General features: G+C 42.8%; 1 protein-coding gene across 5 annotated transcripts in view; it reads right to left on the bottom strand.

The window, feature by feature from the left end:
- The window catches only part of pax5 (paired box 5), a 60442-nt gene that overhangs the window by 8171 nt on the left and 31638 nt on the right, over window positions 1-20633 (bottom strand). For all 5 annotated transcript variants that reach the window (XM_044190171.1, XM_044190167.1, XM_044190169.1 and 2 more), the window contains 4 exons: window positions 12762-12894; window positions 7768-7869; window positions 4643-4729; window positions 544-630 (listed from right to left, as the gene is read on the bottom strand). In XM_044190171.1, the coding sequence (XP_044046106.1) occupies window positions 544-630; window positions 4643-4729; window positions 7768-7869; window positions 12762-12894 (409 nt within the window). The remainder of the gene's footprint in view (window positions 1-543; window positions 631-4642; window positions 4730-7767; window positions 7870-12761; window positions 12895-20633) is intronic.

Raw genomic sequence — 20633 nt, 5'->3', positions numbered from 1 at the left:
ACACACTTTAATACACGCAGAAAAACCCCACCTCCACACACACACGCACACACCTGTCTCTGTCACTTCCATCAATCAGCCCAGCTGTGTGTTGACAGGTTATGTCTGTCCACAGTCCAGGTAATCTCAGGAGGCTCTTTGGGGAAGTGAGGCATTAAGCCAGCCTGACAAACTATTTAGTCTCAGTCAAGACTTCAGACGCCCTCTCTCCCCTTTTGCCTCTTTTTTTAAACTCCCCTTTCTTTCATTTGTCACCTCTACTCTCATCCTTCCCCGCCTTTCCTCTGTATCACTGCCTCTCTGTTCCCCTTGCCATCAATCTTAAACCTTTCAGTGTCTCCTTATGTGCATCTTGTCCTCATATTATGCGGATGCTCATCCATTATCATACTAAAGTTCCCTTCCCTTCCTCTTTTTCCCTTCTTCTCTTTCCATGCTCTACCATAATTTTTCCTCAGCATTGCACCTCCTTCTGTATATACACCTGAATCATCACACATACTCTTTCATTTGCTTTCTCTCTTTCTTTCTTTCTCCACCTACCTTGCATCTGTCCTGCCTGGCTGGTGAAGAGACTGGAGGAGCAGCCGATTTCCGTCCCCAGGAGAGACCCATAATCTTGCTGAAACACTGGGGACAGAGGGGTGGAGGGAAGGAAAGAGACGAGAGGTGAGGAGAGGAAAGGGTGGGGGTTGGGGGGGTACTCTATAGGTCAGCATGGCACTGACCCTTCTCACCTATTGACCTTTACTCCGTCACCCATTGACCGTTTCACCTTTAAATGTGACCCCTAAAATGGCTCCCTATAGACAATGACTTTGACACTGATTGTTTTTGGCTCAGGGTTAATTTTTCCTCTTAAACACTGATCCAGAGATGTGAAGACAGTGTTGGGATGTCATTCAGCATAACATCTGCAATCATCAATCAGTTTGGAAGGTAAAGTTGTTGTACTTGTTAAAGTGATAGTGATTGATGAATTTTGTCATTTGTTGGTAGGAGTAACTCACTGGTAGTGGTACCGATGCACTGAAAATAACTGAGATTATGAGTCCTGTAATGAAAGATCCTCTAGCTTCTAGCTGGTGGAAAAATGGCAGCATCAACCCTAACTGGGAAATATGGATAAAATCCTCTATCACTGGATATGTAATTTTATATCAGGATATTGATATATATATGGTGTTATACTACATTTTCTGGAAAATCGAAAATAAATTATGAATGGACTGTTTTTGGCTAATCCAGAAAATGAAATACCTGACAAATCAAGATATTTCATCATATTGGTGCAAAAAATCATATAAAAATCCAATAACACATAAATCAGTCCTGCTCATTGATTTGCAACATTGTCTGTAATGGCCTCAAACCCCCAGATATGTTAAAGGGATTGGTAGTGCAGTATAAATGATATGGCAAAATCGCTGATGGTATATAGTGTCACCCCTAGCGCTAAAGTAGAAGGAACATTTCAAGCTACAATGCAAGGTGACAAAAAGATTCAATCATTCAACAGAAAATCTTTTTCTATATTTCTGATGCTGGATTCTGCTGTCACAACTCTCTCCAGGTTGCCTGAGAACATGTTTTTAAGACTACTGCCACGTTGCCTTTCAAAGTGAATTAGTTCATAGGCTATAAGCTAATATTGCCTACTGGTGGCAGTTTGGTTCAGTCTTAGTTGTTAATGTGAGGGTGACTGCATGAAAAATGAAAAATAAGTGGTCAGAGAGAACTTCCTCCACATTAACTGTATAACATGAAATCCCACAAATCCCAAAATGCAACAATGATGATATGTAAATAAATGCCTGTTAATCTGTTCCTACCTCTTTCTCTGTCTGTCTGTTTTCCCTTTTCTTCAAATCCATTCACACCCCAAATTGCCAGTCTTTTAAAACATCCTTCCACAGAACCATTAGTATGTCTATGATGTATTGTACTTGTTATGGTTTGAGGCTTGTAGTGTGGTTATTTCCTGTTTTACTTTGAAATGCTCTTTTCCCCTTGTGTCTGGTAGTTTTCTTCCTGTCTTTGTTTGCTTTTCCTGCCAGTTTTGATTGTTTGCTCAGCCCTGATTAGTTTCACCTGTGTCTCGTTATCTACCTTCACCTGAGTGTATTTAGTTTGTCTGCTTCCCTTGTCTTTTTGTCAGATAGTCATTGTCTCTATGTCAAGCGTCTCTGCCTTTGTGTCCTGTGTTCCCTCCACTGTGTTTTGGATTACTTCTCCGTTTCGTTTGGACCTTGCCTGCATTGTTGTTTGCTCCCCATGGACTGGTTTGCCTTTGTTGGACTGCGTTCCTGGTTTTTTTTTTTTTTTTGTGGCTACTGCCTGCTTCTCCTCGCTGGAAGCCTTTTGTCTTTATTAAATGGTTTAAGCTGCACCTCTTCTGCTTGTGTGTCTGCATTTGGGTCCTAACTCCGGTTCTCTGGCATGACTAACAATACAACAGTATGATCTGACCATAAAGGACCCAGCAGACACAATATCTGATGAACTGTTTGAATTAATTAATGACTTGATGTGCCTTAAGGATATGTGGAAGAAAGCTGTCAATGATTATCATAGAGAGGTAGTCTTCTCTCTAGCCTATGGGAAATTGTCCTCTTGGCCTTGGCTTAGGGACTCTCTTCCCTAAGATTGTCACAGATTTCCTCTCCAAGTCTCAGCCAGGTCCTTAGTTCCCAGCCTGCTAGCAACCAGCATGCTAGCTTCCTGCTTTCAACCCAGCCTGCATCCCTGCCTGCCAGCAACCAGCCTGTGCTCCAGTTGGTTAGGCTCGGGTTCGTTAGTCTGCAACCTGCCTATCCTTAGCCGTCCCCAGCCCCAAACCCGTGCCTGGGCACCCGCCTGGCTTTGGGAGGTCCTCGCAGCCATCAGCTTGGTTATATGCCTGCTAGCTACCAGCCTTCACTCTGGCCTGCTAGTTTTCAGCCTGTACTTCAGCCTGATCCTGTCCTGGAGCCACCATCTGGGAAGAGCTCCAGAAGACAGTGTGGTTCCTGCTGATGTCAAGCCTCTCTGCTGCCCAGCTGCTTGTCCTCACAGCTGCTCAGCTGCTTGTCCTCACCGCTGCCCAGCACCGTGGAGGTCCCGCTGCCCAGCGCTCCAGAGACTCACTGCCCAGTCACTGCTGCCCAGTGTCACAGAGACTCTGCTGTCCAGTGACTCAGAGCCGTCATCAGTACTACCTGGTCCGCAGTCTGTGGACCGGCCGACTCCTGTTCCTGTTCACCAGTCAGCACCCTGGCCGACACCAGTTCCTGGGCCGCAGCCATCACGTCCTGTCCCCGCTGGGCCGCAACCACCCCCAGAAACTCCTGAGCAGCAGCAATGACCAGTTCCTGTGCTGCAGCAACCTGCTGAGCCTGAGCTGCAGTTGTGTCCAGTTTCTGTGGAGCTGCAGCTGTGTCTAGTTTCTGCACTGCAGCTGTCTACTGTACTTGCTAAGCTGCAGCTGTCTCCTGCTCCTGAGCTGAGGCAATGACCTGTTCCTGCAGAGTCACAGCAGTCTCCTGATCCCCATGAGCTGCAGCAACATCCTGTTAAGCATCAGCCTCCTGAGTTCCTGGCATCGCTGGCTCCGCCAGCTCCTCTGCCAGTCTCCTTGTCGCTGGCCTCCAGTTCTGCAGCCCTGTCACCGCCCTCCAGTCCTGCTGTCCAGTCGCAGCCCTCCAGTGCTACTGTCCAGTTGCCGTTCTGCTGTCCAGTCACAGGTCTCATGCTCAGATCTCCAGCCACGTAGCCAGTCTCCAGAGCTGCCACCGCTCTCAAGAGGGGTTCCGCCTTTGCCGCCGGCATCCTGTCCGACCTCTGGAGGGGTTTCACTTTCGTCGCCAGCCTCCTGAGTTGCTCAACATGTCTGGTCATCCTCTGGACCTGCTCTGCTGGTAGGCCCTGCCTCCTGGTCGCCCTCCAGACCTGCTTGGATCTTCGGTCCAGGCATCCGACTGAGGCCTTCTGCCCCGCACCTGTCCAGCCCCCTGGCCATCCGCCTGAGGTCGTCTGCCCCGCACCTGTGTCCACCCTCCAGGTTCCTCTGCCTGTGTCTCGTTATCTCCCTTCACCTGAGTGTATTTTAGTTTGTGTGCTTCCCTTGTCTCTTTGTCAGATTGTCATTGTCTCTATGTCAAGCGTCTCAGCTTTTGTGTCCTGTGTTCGGTCCACTGTGTTTTGGATTTCTTCTCCGTTTCGTTTGGACCTTGCCTGCCTGTATTTTTGGATTCTATTTGTTGTTTGCTTCCCTTGGAAGACTGGTTTGTCTTTGTTGGACTGCGTTCCTGTTTTGTTTTGTTTTTTACTACTGCCTGCCTCTCCATGCTGTAAGCCTTTTGTCTCTATTAAATGGTTTAAGCTACACCTATTCTGCTTGTGCATCTGCATTTGGGTCCTACTCCTGCCTTCCTGGTTCTCCGGCTTGACTAACAATACAATAGTACTGTACTGTGCAATGGAGAAAGAAATGTAATGTAATGAAAAAATTAACAGTGGAGCATGAAAGATACAGCATATTACAAGAGAGTGTTAGAGAGACTAGAACTCGGATGTGGGGTAGAATGAAATGAAATTCATTGATACAATTATTGATCCACTTCCAGTAAGCAGAAATGGGTGCAGAGATATGGGATACACCTACCTAATAAACTGGGGTTAGGAAATCTCCACGATTCATTGTATGTGGAATATTGGGGATGGGAATATGGACTTCCAGAAAAATCTCCCCCTGAAGGAAATCACAAAACAAGAAACAGAGCACATTTAGAAACAGCAGAGGATAGAGAGGATGATCCTGTCTGTTTATTTTTCCTCCTTGTCCTTGAGAAATGTTTTACTGAGCCCATAACATTTTAAGCTACCAGCCTTTGCTAAGAACAATCAAGCTGTAGTTGAGTGCTATCCTGGTTTGGATCATATTTTGGATATTATGTTTACATGGAACAAAAAGAAACCTGGTAATTAAATTCCCATATACATGACACAAACAGTATCCGGTATTTGATCATTTCTGTTGGTATAGGCATGTTTTTGACAGATGTGATGCTGTGTATAGAGGAGTCAGTCATTTCTGTACCAAGTGAGTTACCCCAGCAGTTGAGGAAGAACCCAGTTTGGTTTCTGGCTGCCTAAACGCTACTGAAGTTACCACTCTGCTATATTAAGCTTCTCCCTCTGATCATCAGTAATGGATGATGAGAGCGACCAGAGAGAGACCAGACTAACTGATGTGTAAATCAAGTTAATTGATGCACTTTGTAAACAGTGATCAGACACCTGGATAAGGTGATTATATGTATCCTGTTTTTTATTGGTGTACTCCAGCTGGCACAAACTAGCTAAACCAGGACGGAGCCCATAGTTATAGTTAAAGCTTTTAATAAGGTGCAGCAATGTTTTGACCAACAGCATGGTTTGCTCTGAAATTTTAGTTGCTGCAACCTCATTAAAAGCTTTAACTATAACTGCATTCTCTCACGACCTTCCAGAACATAACTGGAATACTCCAAAAACCCAGTCATACTTGGGATACAAGTGTGTATCTAAAATCCCTCTGTGTCTGTTCTCATCAGGAAAATGACAGCATTAGTTTTTTGCTGACATGCCTGCTATCTGTCAGAAGTGGATAGGCCAACAAAGCATGTGACTTTGAAACGATCTTTCCCTAAAATTAACCACGTAATTTTTGTTACTACATCCAACCAAACCTTAATCATAGTGGTAGTAGATGGATTAATTAAAATAAAAGGCAATGACAAATGACGAATGTTGTCATTTAGTTTAGATGACTTGTTCAGATTTCTTTGCTTCCAGTGAAGCTTTAAGCTGCCCTTTGTTTTCCGTAGAATGGTTTGCAGACTAGTTGAGAGTGACTGAACTGGAGATCTCAGTGAGACTGTAGTGGTCCTCCCATAGAGTGGATGATAACGGAGCTTTTCTCCCTCATTTACTACTTACTGTCTGGGGTCTACTCTTCCTCCTGTCTTCCCCTCCCACTCTTCCCTTCACCCCTTTCTCTTTTATTTTTCTCTGTCGTCCTCTGGCCCGCCTGACTACAGCCCGCCCGTCACCCTTCACATCAAAACAACATTCTTCCCCTCCCCATTTCTTCTCCTCTTTTTCCCATCTCTGCAATAACTTGCTCTCTTTTTTCACTCTTTTGCTTTTTCTTTCTTTTCTCCTGAACCTTCACTCCTCCCGGGGGATCCCTCTCCCATAGCTGACAGTCACAGACCCTGATGCCCCCCCCCATCCCTCCTCTCTCCCTCTCGTTCTGTCGGTTCTGCCTCACTGCTCTTCTACACCCCCTCTGAGTGTCAGCCCCCCTGCTGCAGAGAGAAAGACAGAGAGAGAAGAAGAACAGCAGAAGAGAGTTGCTTGCTTAATGAAGGTATAATATTAGACAGAGCGGACAAAAAGGAGTATAATTTGCCTGAGAAGTGCTGAGATAAAACATGGCGAAGCTGGAGAAGCAAAGTTGGGAGATTATCTCCTCCACTCATTCCAGTCAGCTTGTGGATTCAGGCAGCTTCGAATATTCACTGAGAAGAATTTAGATGTCGAGACTGTGTGTGTGTGTGTGTGTATGTACAACCCAAGTTTTCTTTCTTGCACTACCCTTTGTGCAAGTGTGTATGTGTATGTTTAGCTGTGTCTGTCAGGTGGGGTCGGGATGCGGTCTCCATGGCATCCCTGGGTGCGAACATCTTCCCCTTGTCATCACCGTAGTGACGGCAACGTGTCAGGTTGTTTAGGAGACGGGGGGCTCAGGGTCTCCCTTGTGCAGCTCAGTGTCAAGGTCACCCACACACTCACACACACACACACTGTCAAAAACAAACACACACATGCACACAAACAATCGCATGCCAGCACACACACATAAACATACACCAACCCAAACACACACACAAATATGCCGTCAAACCTGAGGACAGGACAGGGTGAGCGCAGGGGGACAGGGTGACAGGGTTACCCATCTTTAGACGTGCTGTTCGTACATGTCCACTGAGAATGTGTTTGTGTGCATGTCAGCCCACAAGTGTGTGTCACAGACTGAATGATTGGGAATACGCAGAGACAAGAACTTGTAAACATAGTTTTGACTTTGTTTCACTGCTGTTGTTGCTTTTGTGTTTCTCCTTTTATTTCTCTGCAGTACACCTCTCACTGACCATGACCACCACTGCAAGACTGAGAAAGAGAGGGAGAGAGAGAAAGAGAGAGAGAGTGAGAGAGAGGGAAGAAGAAGAATGGTGGTCCAGGATTGAAACACAAAAGCGGTGTAGAAGGCGGAGTGGAAGGGAATGAATGAATTAGTCGTGGGTCACTGGTGATTCTCATTAAAAACAAATTACTAATGTTGAGGAGGGACAGCTGTGCTACTGTGGCTGGTTTCTAATGATACACAGAGAGACACACTCAACATGAGCACAAACACACACACATAGATGCACACAAACGCACACACACGCCACCCCCTGGGAGCACTGTCAGCCACACTGTAGACAGACAAGAAGGAGGAAGTGGCAAAGCTAAAGTACACTCCCTAAAGACACACACACACAAACACACACACATACATGGGAAATACACATACATCCAGTGGGAATGTATGTACAGTTATAGATCTCCTGAGATGATGGGTTGCGAGAGGTGACAGAATTACTGTTAAGGAAAGCCAGGTATTATTACACTTAGAAAACCATTTCAGTCCGTGTATGGTGGTGGTGGTGTGTGTGTGTGTGTGTGTGTGTGTTTACTCACCAGGTACCATGCCAGTGAGGGAGGGGGTGGAGTAGCTGCCCTGTCCAGTGGGAGGAACATGAGGAGGGTAGCCTGGCAGAGTGGTGCTGGCTAGGTCTCGACCTGTAATCACACACACACACACACATATGCTAGCATCTATACTAGTACTTTCAATATTATCATCAGTGTCAACACTGTTATTGTCATCATATTTATATTTCCTAACTCAATTCTGTATGTGAGTCCTGCATGTGATTTGCACATTATCCTTGCCTGCTCAGAACCAATTAATTAATGACGTGAGTCCAAGAACATGTCTTCAAATGTCTTGTTGTGTGCGGCCAGCAGTCCAAAGCCCAAAGAGATTTACCTTTCTGTCATAAGAATGTAAGAAATCAGATGATATTCACGTTTGAGGATCAGGATCAGGAATGAGTACATCAGAGGGACAGCTCATGTTAGATGTTTCGGAGATAAAGTCAGAGAGGCCAGATTGAGGTGGTTTGGACATGTTCAGAGGAGAGACTGTGAATATATTGGTAGAAGGATGCTGAGGTTGGAGCTGCCAGGCAGGAGGTCTAGAGGAAGACCAAGGAGACCATAAAAAACTCTCTAAGTGATGCTCTGAAGCAGGTCAGCATCTCTAATCTTTAAAAAACACTCTCAGAAATGGACTTTTAAAGGAAAACTTAAATGTAATATCTTCCTAATTGTGCTTATTTTAGTAAAAGAAAAAGCTACTCAATTGGTCTTTTTCACAGCAGACCTTCTGACGTCATAGCAAGAAAAGCACAGGTGTAATTAATTATATTAATGATGGCTCGGTTCCATTGAAGCCACAATAATGAGCCAAACTTTGACATCTGAATAGATGCAGATATGATTTATGTTATTAGTTACACCTGTTATGCTATGAAAAAGGGAATTACCGTAACAAGTTAAGCTATTTGTTGTTTCTTTCCACCCCTGACAGTAATTATACTAAATACTCAAAATGAACGTAATAGCATTTAAATATTGTTAAGATCCTACAAATATCACCTTGAAAACTGCAGGATCTTTACTGAAAAATTCATGCAGTCAATCTTTCTTTTGTTTCTTTCCTTCTTGTTTTCCCTCTGCTGACATCTATTAATTTACCAATTCCCCCTTCTCTCTTGTTACCGACACCCCCCTCCCCCTTGCCTCTGTCTGTCACTTGGTGGATTGGATATATAACTGCATTAGACTACATGACAGTGTGTCGGCACAAATCATTTCTCTATGTTTGCACGCAGTAGACATTGGGAGTGCGTGGAGAGGGAGCCCTCCATTCATCATCATCATCATACACACACACACACGCACACACACACATGCATCGACTCCCTCCTCCTCCCCCCTGCACACACACATTTATCATCATCATAAACAGCTCAGATGCTAACACCATCAATCCCATTCACTTCCCCTCCACTTAACCACCACTAACTAACTGAGAGGAGGAGGAGGAGGAGGAGAAGGAAGAGGTGGGAAATAGAGAAGAGAAAATAAAAGACAAGGAGAAGGGAAAGATGGTGTGAAAGAAAACAAAGAAAAGGGAAGACAAAGAGGAAGAGCGGAGGTGTAAGTGGAGGAGGACGACAACAGCAGCAGTAATGGAAGAAGTATTTCTTTACTTGAGTAAAAGTAATACCACAATGTAAGTATACTCCATTACAAGTAAAAGTCCTGCATTTAAGTAAAAGTACATAAGTGTTAATAAAAGTATTCATTATGCAGAATGGTCACTTTCAGAATGTCATACTATCTATTTTTTTTAGATTTGATTAGATTCTTTATATTTTATTATTGGATTACTATTACTGATGAATTAACATGTACGCAGCATTTTAATGCTGTAGTCGATTGAGGTGGAGCTAATTTGAACTACTTTATCTACTGCTGGGTAGTTTAATCTATAACACTGCATCATGTTTTCTAAATGTATTATATGTTTTGTATGTGAAATCTTAGTGTGCAAAGTAACTTGTGACTATATCTGAGAAATAAATGTGTAAAGATAAAATGAATATACTTAGATAATGTACGAGTACTTCACAATGGTTCTTAAGTACAGTGGTGGAGTTCATGTATTTAGTTACTTTCCACCACAGGGGAATAGAACTAGACCGATAAATTGCCTGTATCATATATATCAGCCAATATTAGCAAATATGTCAAAATTGGTGTATGTGTCGACCGATAACTAAAGAAAAAACTGCAGTTCAGAAAAGCCAAAGATTTTTGAGGTAATTTAGAAATTGTACAGCCAAATTTGTCCACCAGAATGGAAAAACAAGTTTATTTTTCAATTGTAAAATGTCCTGTTCAGAAGAAATCTTGGTTACAGGCCAGCCATGCTAGTAGCTCTGTGTGGCAGTATTTAGGCACAGCGGTGCTTTAAGCTAAATGCTAATGTCAGCATGCTAACATGCTCGCAATTATAATGCTAAAAATGCTGATGTTAAGCAGGTATAAAGTTTGCCATGTTCAAAATCTTAGTTTAGCGTGTTAGTATGCAAACATTTGCTAATTAGCACTGAACGCAAAGTACAGCAGAAGCTGAATGTCATTAGTTTTGCAGGTATTTGGTCATTGATAGAAGTATTAGAAACATTACATTTTTTACATGACGGTGGTGCTAGATGAAAAGTTAAGGGATCACCAAAGTTATTACAAGTCATGGTGAGGAGGAATATCCATCCAAAGGTTGTCGAGACATTTCAGAAATGTCAAGCTTTTGGTGGCACTAGAGGAAAAGTGAGAGGATCCCCAGAGTCATTAGGATCCATCCTCTGGGAACCATGATTGTCAGTAAAAATTGAGATATTGCAGTCTGGACCAAAGTAATGGAACAACTGACCGACATTGCCATCCTTGAAACGATGCTGATAGCGTGGCTAACAATCAAATTTAAGGGATCCTTATCAAAAATATTTGTTTATATTATGTGTGAAAAAATGAGTATCGGCCAATTCATTGTTAAATTTATTCTCAAATATCAATATTGGTCAACCTCAAATCTGGTATCAGTCGGGCTTTATTGGAAAAACATAATCATGGTGAACAGAAAGAGAAGAAATGGAGTTGATATGAGGAAGGGGAGTAAGCAAAGAAAAACTGCGTGGTTAATAATCAACCGGGGCTCCAACATCTCAGCCTCTCATATTTCTGTCCTCTTTACTTAATGTTTGCCTCTTCACCTCCCTCCCTACTTGTGTTTCTCTCTCACAGATCCCTTCTCTACTCTAGCCTCCTCTGTCCCTCTCCGCCTCCTCTCTCCTGTCTCAGTGTAGTAAAGTTTTTCTCAGTGTTTGACGCGACAGCGAGGCATTAGTGCAGACGGGCTACTCATCCGCTCAGGGTCAGTGCACAGGGCAAGGAGGAGAGGGAGGAGAGGGTGAAAGAGGGGAGAGATGGACTCTCTACAGCCCAACTTAGAGGGGGCAGACAGGGCCAGATCCTCTGAGGTGTGTGTGTGTTAGTTTCTCTGTGTCTGTGCACGCAGTGTATTTGTGCATATGTATGCCAGTTGTGTTGATGTATCTGTTCTCCACAGCTTTGCCGTAGAGGTCAACAAACAAGTACAAGTCTCCTCCATGCTCACTTGCAGCTACAGATGAACACACATTCTCTGCCTCTCTTTCTCTTTTACTGTCTCCCTATCTAACTCTTCCACATCAAACAGCCATCAGAGCAACACATGTCAAACCTGGAGGGAAACGACAGTGTACAGTATGTCCCTTTGCACTCGTGTAGACTAGGTGAAGTCCAGGGGAAAATGAAAATGCCCTACAGATTTGGAAAGGCCTCAGAAAGGAAGATTGAATGTGTAAATGTTGCTCTACAGCATGTGTCCAGAGTATCAACACTTCAAGGATGCAATAACATTGCGTCAAACACACAGACGTCTGATCCCTAGAGGGAGCTCTATTCTGAGGGAAAAGACAGGCAAGGAAATGCATGCATAATATTCAGAAGGTGTGTGTGTGAATACAAATGTGTGTGTTTGCATGCATAAGCAGAAATGGAAATTTTTATCTCTCTCTCTTTTTCTCTCTGTCTCTGTCTCTCTCTCCTGACTTGCGCAGGTAATATTCCTCAGTGGATTCAAAGGGCAAAAAAAGAGCCCTTTCCCAGATATCCCAAATTCCCAGCTCTATGATTCCCCTCATTACAGATGGGAACGTCGAAGCCTCGTCCAAGTGCTCCCTGGTCTACTCTTAATTAACTGCTGCCTCTCCCAGTGCCCCTAAATGGAGACAGAGGAAGAGACACTTTTCCTCTGTCCTTCCACCTTTCTTTTCCTTCTTTCAATTTTATTTTAACCTTTCCTTTCCTTTCCTCTGGGTATCTCACCTCTCCTGAGATCCAAAGCACTGAGCTCTTTAAATGGGATCACTTAGAATCCACGTGGCTTCCTTCACTGCTGAGGTAGACTTAGAAGGCATTTGGCACACTGTGTTTGGAATACGGAATTACTGTATTTTTTTATATGTAATACTAAGGCCAGACCTGTTCTAACTAGGCTTGATTTTTCAGTTGTTTTATAAGTTATTATCTCTTGCATATATATATATATATATATATATATATATATATATATATATATATATATATATATATATATATAACACAGATCAAATGTAACCTCACTGGGCATAAAAGTGTCATCGCTGACTATTCCCCAGAAATTAAAAAACACTAGAACTGTTACATTTGATTTAGTTACAAAGTAGTGTATGCACATTCAGGTGTCTTGTCAAAAAGGCAAAAACAATGTAAAGACAAAGGCATACGCACACTGAACAGATGCTCCCAAAAGAGACTTACTGAGTTCAGCTACATCAGGTTACGTGGATAAAGATGTAATGTTGAAATGTTGTAAATCAAATTTTTTTTTGGAGCATAATTTGATTTAGTTTTTAATCCGGTAACAAAAAGTTAACTTCAGAGCCCAAGTGCAGTTATTAGTTGGGTGTCTCTCTTACCTGGAACGAGTGAATAGGACTGTGGACCGGACACACTGGCTCCTAATTCCGCCCCTGTACCAGGATTGGCCAAACTGTTCTTCATCTCGTCCAGTCCACCAGTTAGTGAGGCCATGGCTGAATAATCTGATGTCTGGGTAGAGGCAGGAAGTGGAGAGAGAATAAAAGAGAACAAAAAGAACAAATCATGACATTTTCTGTTAGATACAACATGAATATACTGTAGTGCTAGATGTTGCTTACAGCTGTGATCAGTCTGTTTGTTATATCCTGCTACATTTCCAACATGCTGCCCCTTCCTCATAGGAAAGAGCAATGAAGCTTTAGTACTAACACACACACGCACACACACAGACATACAGAAACACACCTACAGCTGAGAGTTTATTGATCTGTTTACAAAGACAGGGATTTACTGTACAACCAAGTCCAACAGTCTATAACCAGGATCAGCTTGCTCTTTCTCTTCATCGCTCTCACCCTCTCACACCCTCACACACACACACATTGTACACATACAGTGGCATCGCATAGACCAAGGCAACACAAAGCCTCTTGTCTCCCCAGATACCAACAACAATAAGAACTGTGATCATCTCAACACAGCTACGCAGTCGTCTCACCCGTAACCCCCCCCCCCCCCACACACACACACACACACACACACACACTCTACAGAAGTTATAAGAACATATAGAGGAGAGGAGACTGAAGTGACAAAGCAATATCTGGTTATTGTCTAGTATGGTTTTTATTCTCTGTGCAAACTCTCTTGAGAATCTTCTAAAAAGTAAAACCTTAAAGCTACGGTGCAAATTTAAAAAGTGTCAAAAAGAAACAAAGGAAGTAACTCACATGTAATGGATGTTTGTTTTTGCAAATATTCATGTTTTTTTTAACACATGATAATCATTTGGTTCATCATTTGGAGGATGTGACCCTGGTGGAATTATTTACAATTAAAACAGAAACCTAAAAGAAGTTCATTTTAATACAATAAATTGCCAAATCTTTGTATGTAGAAGTTAAATGAAGACTGCTTTACACAAATTGTTTATGGATGGTACAGATTTTTCCTTTTGATTGCACCTCTCCAAATGTTTATTTCCATACTTCGAGTACCAAACCAAACCTGATTTTACATGTGCTATAAACTACTCTTGTGCCACAAATGAGAAAAAAATCACATAAGAAAATGCTGAAAATTTTACAGTCTATTCATCCTAAATAAATAAATAAATTGATAAAATATCTATTGTTCACAATATATATCATGGCCTTTGGATCAACCCAGATCATGCAGACAACATTTTGAGCATGCTATCTCACTCTCCCAAATTGCAGACAGATAGATGGATGGAAATGGAAACTTTCCCCTCACCTGTGTCTGACCCCAATACTTAGCCATGACCCGTCCATCCTCATCTCTCTGCCAGATCTGTGTGTGTGTGTGTGTGTGTGTGTGTGTGTGATTTAGAGTGATGGTATTGACATTGATGACCAACTATATATAGATTAACCACTGATTCTCAGGGCTGCGGCACTCATGATGAGCAAATGACCTGCCTACTGACTATGTGTGTGTGTGTGTGTGTGTGTATATGCTCTTGTGTATTTTTCTGCATTTGTATATCTGTGCACATAGAAAAATGGAGGGAAGCTGTTAAATGCAAAAACGTAAGAAATGGAATCCTCTAAATTTGTGTACAAATATAGTTACCAAGAGGCAAAAAGGACACAAAAAAGGGTTTGGATTAGCAGCAACTCAGGTAGAGTAAGCAACACTTTTTAAGCTTGGCATTCTTCCTCAGACATCATCATCAGCATCAAGTGATCAAGACACTGATCCCAGAATGTACGTGGATGAAAAAATCAGCAAAAATAAAAAATGAATAAAATCAATATAATGTGCTTCCGCAATGGTTACGACTTTGTGCACAAACTGAGCAGATAAAACGTCTCACTTTTCTGCATGAAATGGATCCCCTCTTCTTTTTGTGTTACTGCACACCTGTGTGTGTGTGTGTGTGTGCGTGTGTGTACACTAATGACAGCAATCAGAATTTCCTTTAGGTGATGAGGTGAGAGTTTTGCACTGACCCTTTTAATACCTCTGCATCTGCGTGTGTGTGTGTGTGTGTGTGGAGGTGTAAGTGTAGGCGTGTGTTTGTGCTCACTGACCTCTTAAACACCCCTGTGCTCGTCAACACACAACACAACCACTGGACTGTGACCTGCCAAATAAGAGCTTACCCAGTACACTACACACTCATCTCTCTCTTTACACTTCAGACACATTTTTAAGCTCTTTTTTCTCTCTTAACCCCCCCCCCGACACACACACACATCACACACATCACACACATCACACACATCACACCTGTAGTTTTTTTTCCACCCAATAATACATGCTATCCCTACATCCCCTCCTCCCTCTCTTGGCCACTCTCTGTCTTATTATAATGGTGTCTAATGTGTCCATGTATCCATGTAGATGGGGGCCAGGCAGCAGCAGCAGCAGCAGAGAAGAAGGGGTCTGCCGTGGTAATTGGCCATGATGAAGTTTGGCCAATGGGGTGACAGGCCCACTAAGGAAGATGGATCATTCTCATTCGGCCCCGTAAATGTTGTCAATTCCACCGCTCATACAGCGCCATCAACCCTCATCAAAGAGGAGGGACGCAGCTGCAGGGCCGTGGAGGGGTTGGGGTTTGGAGGGTGGTGGTGGTAGTAGAGATGGTGGTAGTGGGGGAGTTGTACAGGGCAGGATGGAGGGTTAAAAGAAAAGGTGGTACAGGGAGCTGGACCAGGGGCAGGAAGTCATTGGCAGAATTGGCTTGTGGAACTCTGTGTTGGTCTGCCATGTTCAGACCAACACTGTGTGAAACAAAATGCAGCTGCCTCATTCATTTGAATGACACCCCTATGTTGAGACAATGCGCAGAGAGTTCCAACAAAACAAATGCAGTGTTGTCCAGAATAAAAGTTGAACCTGGCTCAACCTGCTCATCCTGCAAAGCACCACATTGGCCAATCAGTTAAAAGCAAATGCACAAATCCTGTTGGATTACTTTGTAACTTCAGCAACGCAATTCTACTCTTTATCTCATGAACATTGGAATGGAATATGATAACCTTCCAGAGTTGTAACTCCCTCTCCAAAGTATTAGCCAGGGCGGCTGTGACTTAGAGGTAGAGCAGGTTGTCCACTAATCAGAAGATCAGCGGTTTGATCCCCAGCCCGCAGGTCTTGGGCATGATATTGAACCCCAAATTGCATTAGTTACTCTTTCTGATGAGCAGTTGGCACCTCTGCCATAAGTATGTGAATGAGTGAATATTGACAAGTAGTATAAAGCACTTTGAATGGTCGGAAGACTAGAAAGGCCATAGTGTCCTTGTTACTGTAATAAGTGGATTAGCTACTTATTCTGCATAGAGGCTAGAAGTGGTTGGTTTGTGACAAGTAGCCTGAAATCAATATGCAAAATGAACAGGATTTTTAAAAAACTGTAAAAAATTTTCACTGTGTTGATTGGTTGATTCCAAGATTTACAATACATACAAGTTTCCCATTGGCTGATTATTGCAGTCTGCTTCCTTACGCTTTTTTTTCAGTCTCTCTCTGTTCCCGTTTTCAAGTCTCTAAGAGCATCTCTATGAACAACAAAAAGGGGCTAAGCTAACAAGTTACATCCTAATGATGGAAAATGACTAAAGATCTGAATAGTGCTTTAACATTACAGTATGTGGCCACTAATATGCCTTTCTCTCTCTCACCCGCTCACTCGCTCCCTCACTTACACACAGCAGGTTGGCCTACTGACTCAGTAGGTTCTGGGAAGGTAATGGTTTGGTCCAAATTTCACATCAATAACAGATGAGCCCTAATCATCCCTCTGACACACACACACACAGACTGACCCTGTTGGCTTGCACCATTTGCATAATAGTATTTCCCTTTTTCTCCATTCCCCAAATAGCTCCCGATTTGTCCATCTCTCTCTCTCTCTCTCTCTCTCTCTCTCTCTCTCTCTCTCTCTCTCTCTCTCTCTCTCTCACACACATTGTCTTGTGTACTCCTGATGGAAAAAGGCTTGACTATAAACAAATACATTTCCCTCAGAGGCCCACAAACTGAGACAGGGATTGTGGGGAAGGAATTTATCTGCGCTCAAACCGAGCATGGCAGCAGTGGGGAGGATATTCATTTGCTGACAAGCCAGATAGACCTCAACTCTGGGGAGAGGCTGTAAAGTTCATACATTTTCAATGAAAAATTGGGCTAACAGTTCTAATTTATGAATGTTTCATTGATTTAAATTTTGGAATTAAATATTAGTGTATTGGTGGTTAATGCCTATTTTGTTGTCCCAGAGTACAGAGTAATGATTACATACCAATGACACAGAACTGAAACGATAAGGCTGGTGATATTCTATATTTTTCTTACTGTCAACAAATCTCATAATAAACCAACAATGAATGAATCCTACTAACAAGTGTTGTCTGTGAGGCCAAATCTGACTGTGTGTTTAAACAAAGCAAATTTTAGAGGTGGCGCAATTGCATTCAAAGTCAATGGAAAGATGCGAATGGGCAGGATTAGACGCAAATTCCCCCGGGTTGTCGCGAATTAAGGCAAAGACACATCTGTGTGAGTTGAAATAGTTTCAGCTTGAGCAGAAAATTTGTGCTTATCCTGAGGCTTTATGAATCTACTTTATAAATGTACGGAGATGAGAACATCGGAATGACGCCGTAGAAAAATAACAGAAATACCATAGTTCCTGGTGAGTTCTGAGTTCAGTCAGTGGTTGAGCTGAACACAAGCACACACTCCCATACACATGGTTGATGCGTCTGTTGATAGCTAGCTTACAGGTAATATATGTATAGTCTGTACATTGGTTGTTTGCGGTGAATCAACGCAGACTGCACAAACGCTCCAGGGGTCGAATTTAAGCAAATTACATGAGGGAAAAATTTTCCTTGTTTTCTGTCTAAACACCTTGATATAGATTTTTCCTCCGTGCCATAGAGCTCCATTGTTATCCAAAAACAATTTAAATACAACAACAACAAATAACCACTTTGTTGCACTGGGTGACATGTTGCAATGAACATGGGCGTTGTAGTGTATGTTAAGTCAATCTCATGTACACCGTCCATCATCCGTGGCTGAAAATACAAATTACAAATACAAAACTGCGTTGCGTTTGATAAAAACTACAGTGCCCTGCTGTTTTAGGAAATTACTGAGCCTTTTCCTAAATGAAACAATATATTTGTGACCTGTTTTTAAAGATTTACACATTCTGTAGGAACAAATAGGTTTGGGACTGAGAGCCGCAGTGAGCCTTGGGAAGTCGGAATTTATTGAGAGACGGACTAACACATTTGGTTTGGTCTTTTCGTGGGATTTGTTGACAATAAGAAATATATAGAATAACGTGAGCCTTATCCTTGAATAATATTTTATATCATATTGTGCATTATGAGTCTGTCAGCCTCTTTCGACCAGTTTAACCATTTCCATCCTTCAAAAGAGATCTTTGACCTCTCTACTTCTTTTTAAGCTTTTTGGATGGAGAGAATGACAAAGATGTTCTCTTTTTCCTTCTATATCCTAGTGTAGCTAGGACTGGTTGGTGCTGGGGTGGGCATTTGGACCCGGGGCAGTATGGATGGATGGGGGCTCCGTCAGCCCTGCTGATTTATCACCTGGGTAATAGGAAGTGATTGAAGGGAAATTCAAATGAACTCTCTCTGACAGGCACACATGCAGACACACATACGAGCACGCACACACAAATTAATAGTGAGACTTAATAGACTACAGGGAGAGGGGGAACAAGAGCAGGAGAGAGAGATGAGATAAAAGGATGGCTTGTTAGGGAGGAAAGATAAAGAAAAGGTCTGAGACAAACGGCATAGAAGAGTAACTACTGGTGACAGATAAAATAAGATTTGCTTGTGAGGAACGTGAGCAATTTTACATTTTATCTATTCCAGTGGGATGAAGAAAGAAGAAATAATGAATGAGGCTCGTGTTTCAGTGCAAGACTGCTAAAAGATAATGAAGTGCTTGAAATAACCACTGAAATTACAGTATATTAGTATAGCATTATAATATACTGTTGGTACCTGAAATTGAGCCACTCTGTTTCTCTCTTACTTGCTTGCGCTCCGTTCTTTTCTCTTTCTTTCACAAATACACACACATACACACAAACTCACACTCCGTCAAAGGCACCCCCACATGCTGCTGCAACAGCACCACCATCAACAGCAGGGCCAAGTATATATCAGGGATCTTTTAGGAATGTCAGTCACAACACAGCGTGACCCTCCTTGGCCATAACCACACCAGCACCGCCTCACACACACACACACACACACACACACACACACTCAGCCCACATACCAAAGAGGCTGAGCTGTAGCTGTAGCTGTCAGTGTGTCAGTGTTAAGGGTATGACTGTCAATCATTCCCTCTGGGAAAAAAAAGGGGGGGGGGGATGAGAGAAGCTGAGGTAGAGGGACAGATAGTGATGTAGATTAGTGTGTGTGTGTGTGTGTGTGTGTGTGTGTGTGTGTGAGAGAGAGAGAGAGAGTGTATGTGCGTGTGCATGTTTGCCCTTTGTAATCACAATGCAGCTCCAGTTTGACCCCAGGGCAACCTGCAGTTTAAAGCCCCTATCCCCAACCCCAGTGACTTGACGGGCTCAGAGATGACACTGACCTATGAATCATGGGTATTATAGTCTTAGTCTATAGAGCTACTAGAGCCAATCCCTGTCGACCTCTCGCCCTGTGCCACTCCACTCCCCATGTCGGTCAGAGGGAAGTGAATGGACTAAAAAGCGAAACTCTGCCCTAAAGGTCTAAGGCTGTAGCCTATATGTGTCCATCCATATACTACCACTCCTCCAGTGTGTGTTTGTCCTCTTGCCCTTGACATTGACTGAATAAATGAACCCGAAGTAGGGGTATCTTTAAAGGTTGTGGAAACAAAAGTGTCATTTTGAGACGTTGGCAAAATATTTAATTTTGACCGGAGGGCTGCAGATTAGAGGATCTGAGAAAAGGTAGAGAGAATACAAATGCTAGCTCATTGTCGTTTTGTTATTCAGCGTACTACTTACACCTGTCTATTCCAATCAGATTTACATTCATTTACTGCTGGGAAAGGGTGGGAGGTCAATTTAGATGCAACATTAAGACACACAGACACTCCCATTCTCGCTCTTGTTTGTCATCTTTTCCTTTCACATGCAAACAACATGCACGTATGCAGCACATTCCCAAGATGCATCAGCATGCGGACAGCTCCATTGCCGTCCCCGAAGCAGCAGGAAGTGAGGTCATAATGAGAGCCAGGTCAATATGCTCATTAACCCCTGTAGTGTATCTCGATTATAGGAACATCAATAGGCCAGGCCTGACTGGGTGTCTCTGTTGCAGCCATCACAATATCTATCAGACCACAGAAACTCACAGCAGTCTGTTAGATTAACAGAGAAACATGACTTGATGCTGACAGATCACAAAACCACATAAAAGAAGCAGAAAAAATTGCATAAGGATGAATGCAATGATTCTGTATTGCTTTGGAGATATAATTAGGAATATTTACATAGGATTTTCATTATGCGATCTGACTAATTTCTTCAAGATTGACATGGCATGGCAAGGCATAGCAGGCAGGACAGGCTTTTAGCTAAAAGCGGAGAAAAGCATTTCATCTAGCACCAAAGATGAAAGATAGGGCACCAAAACTCTACAGTTTGTCAAGCTTTGCTGTGTATCCGTTGGTGTATGTAAGTTGTCTTAATGAAGTTGCTTTTCCCCATAACCTTAAGAGTTTCT

Source organism: Siniperca chuatsi, linkage group LG3 (assembly GCF_020085105.1).
Source record: "Siniperca chuatsi isolate FFG_IHB_CAS linkage group LG3, ASM2008510v1, whole genome shotgun sequence".
In the NCBI taxonomy this organism is placed as follows: domain Eukaryota; kingdom Metazoa; phylum Chordata; class Actinopteri; order Centrarchiformes; family Sinipercidae; genus Siniperca; species Siniperca chuatsi.
This window is presented reverse-complemented; position numbering and strand designations above follow the sequence as displayed.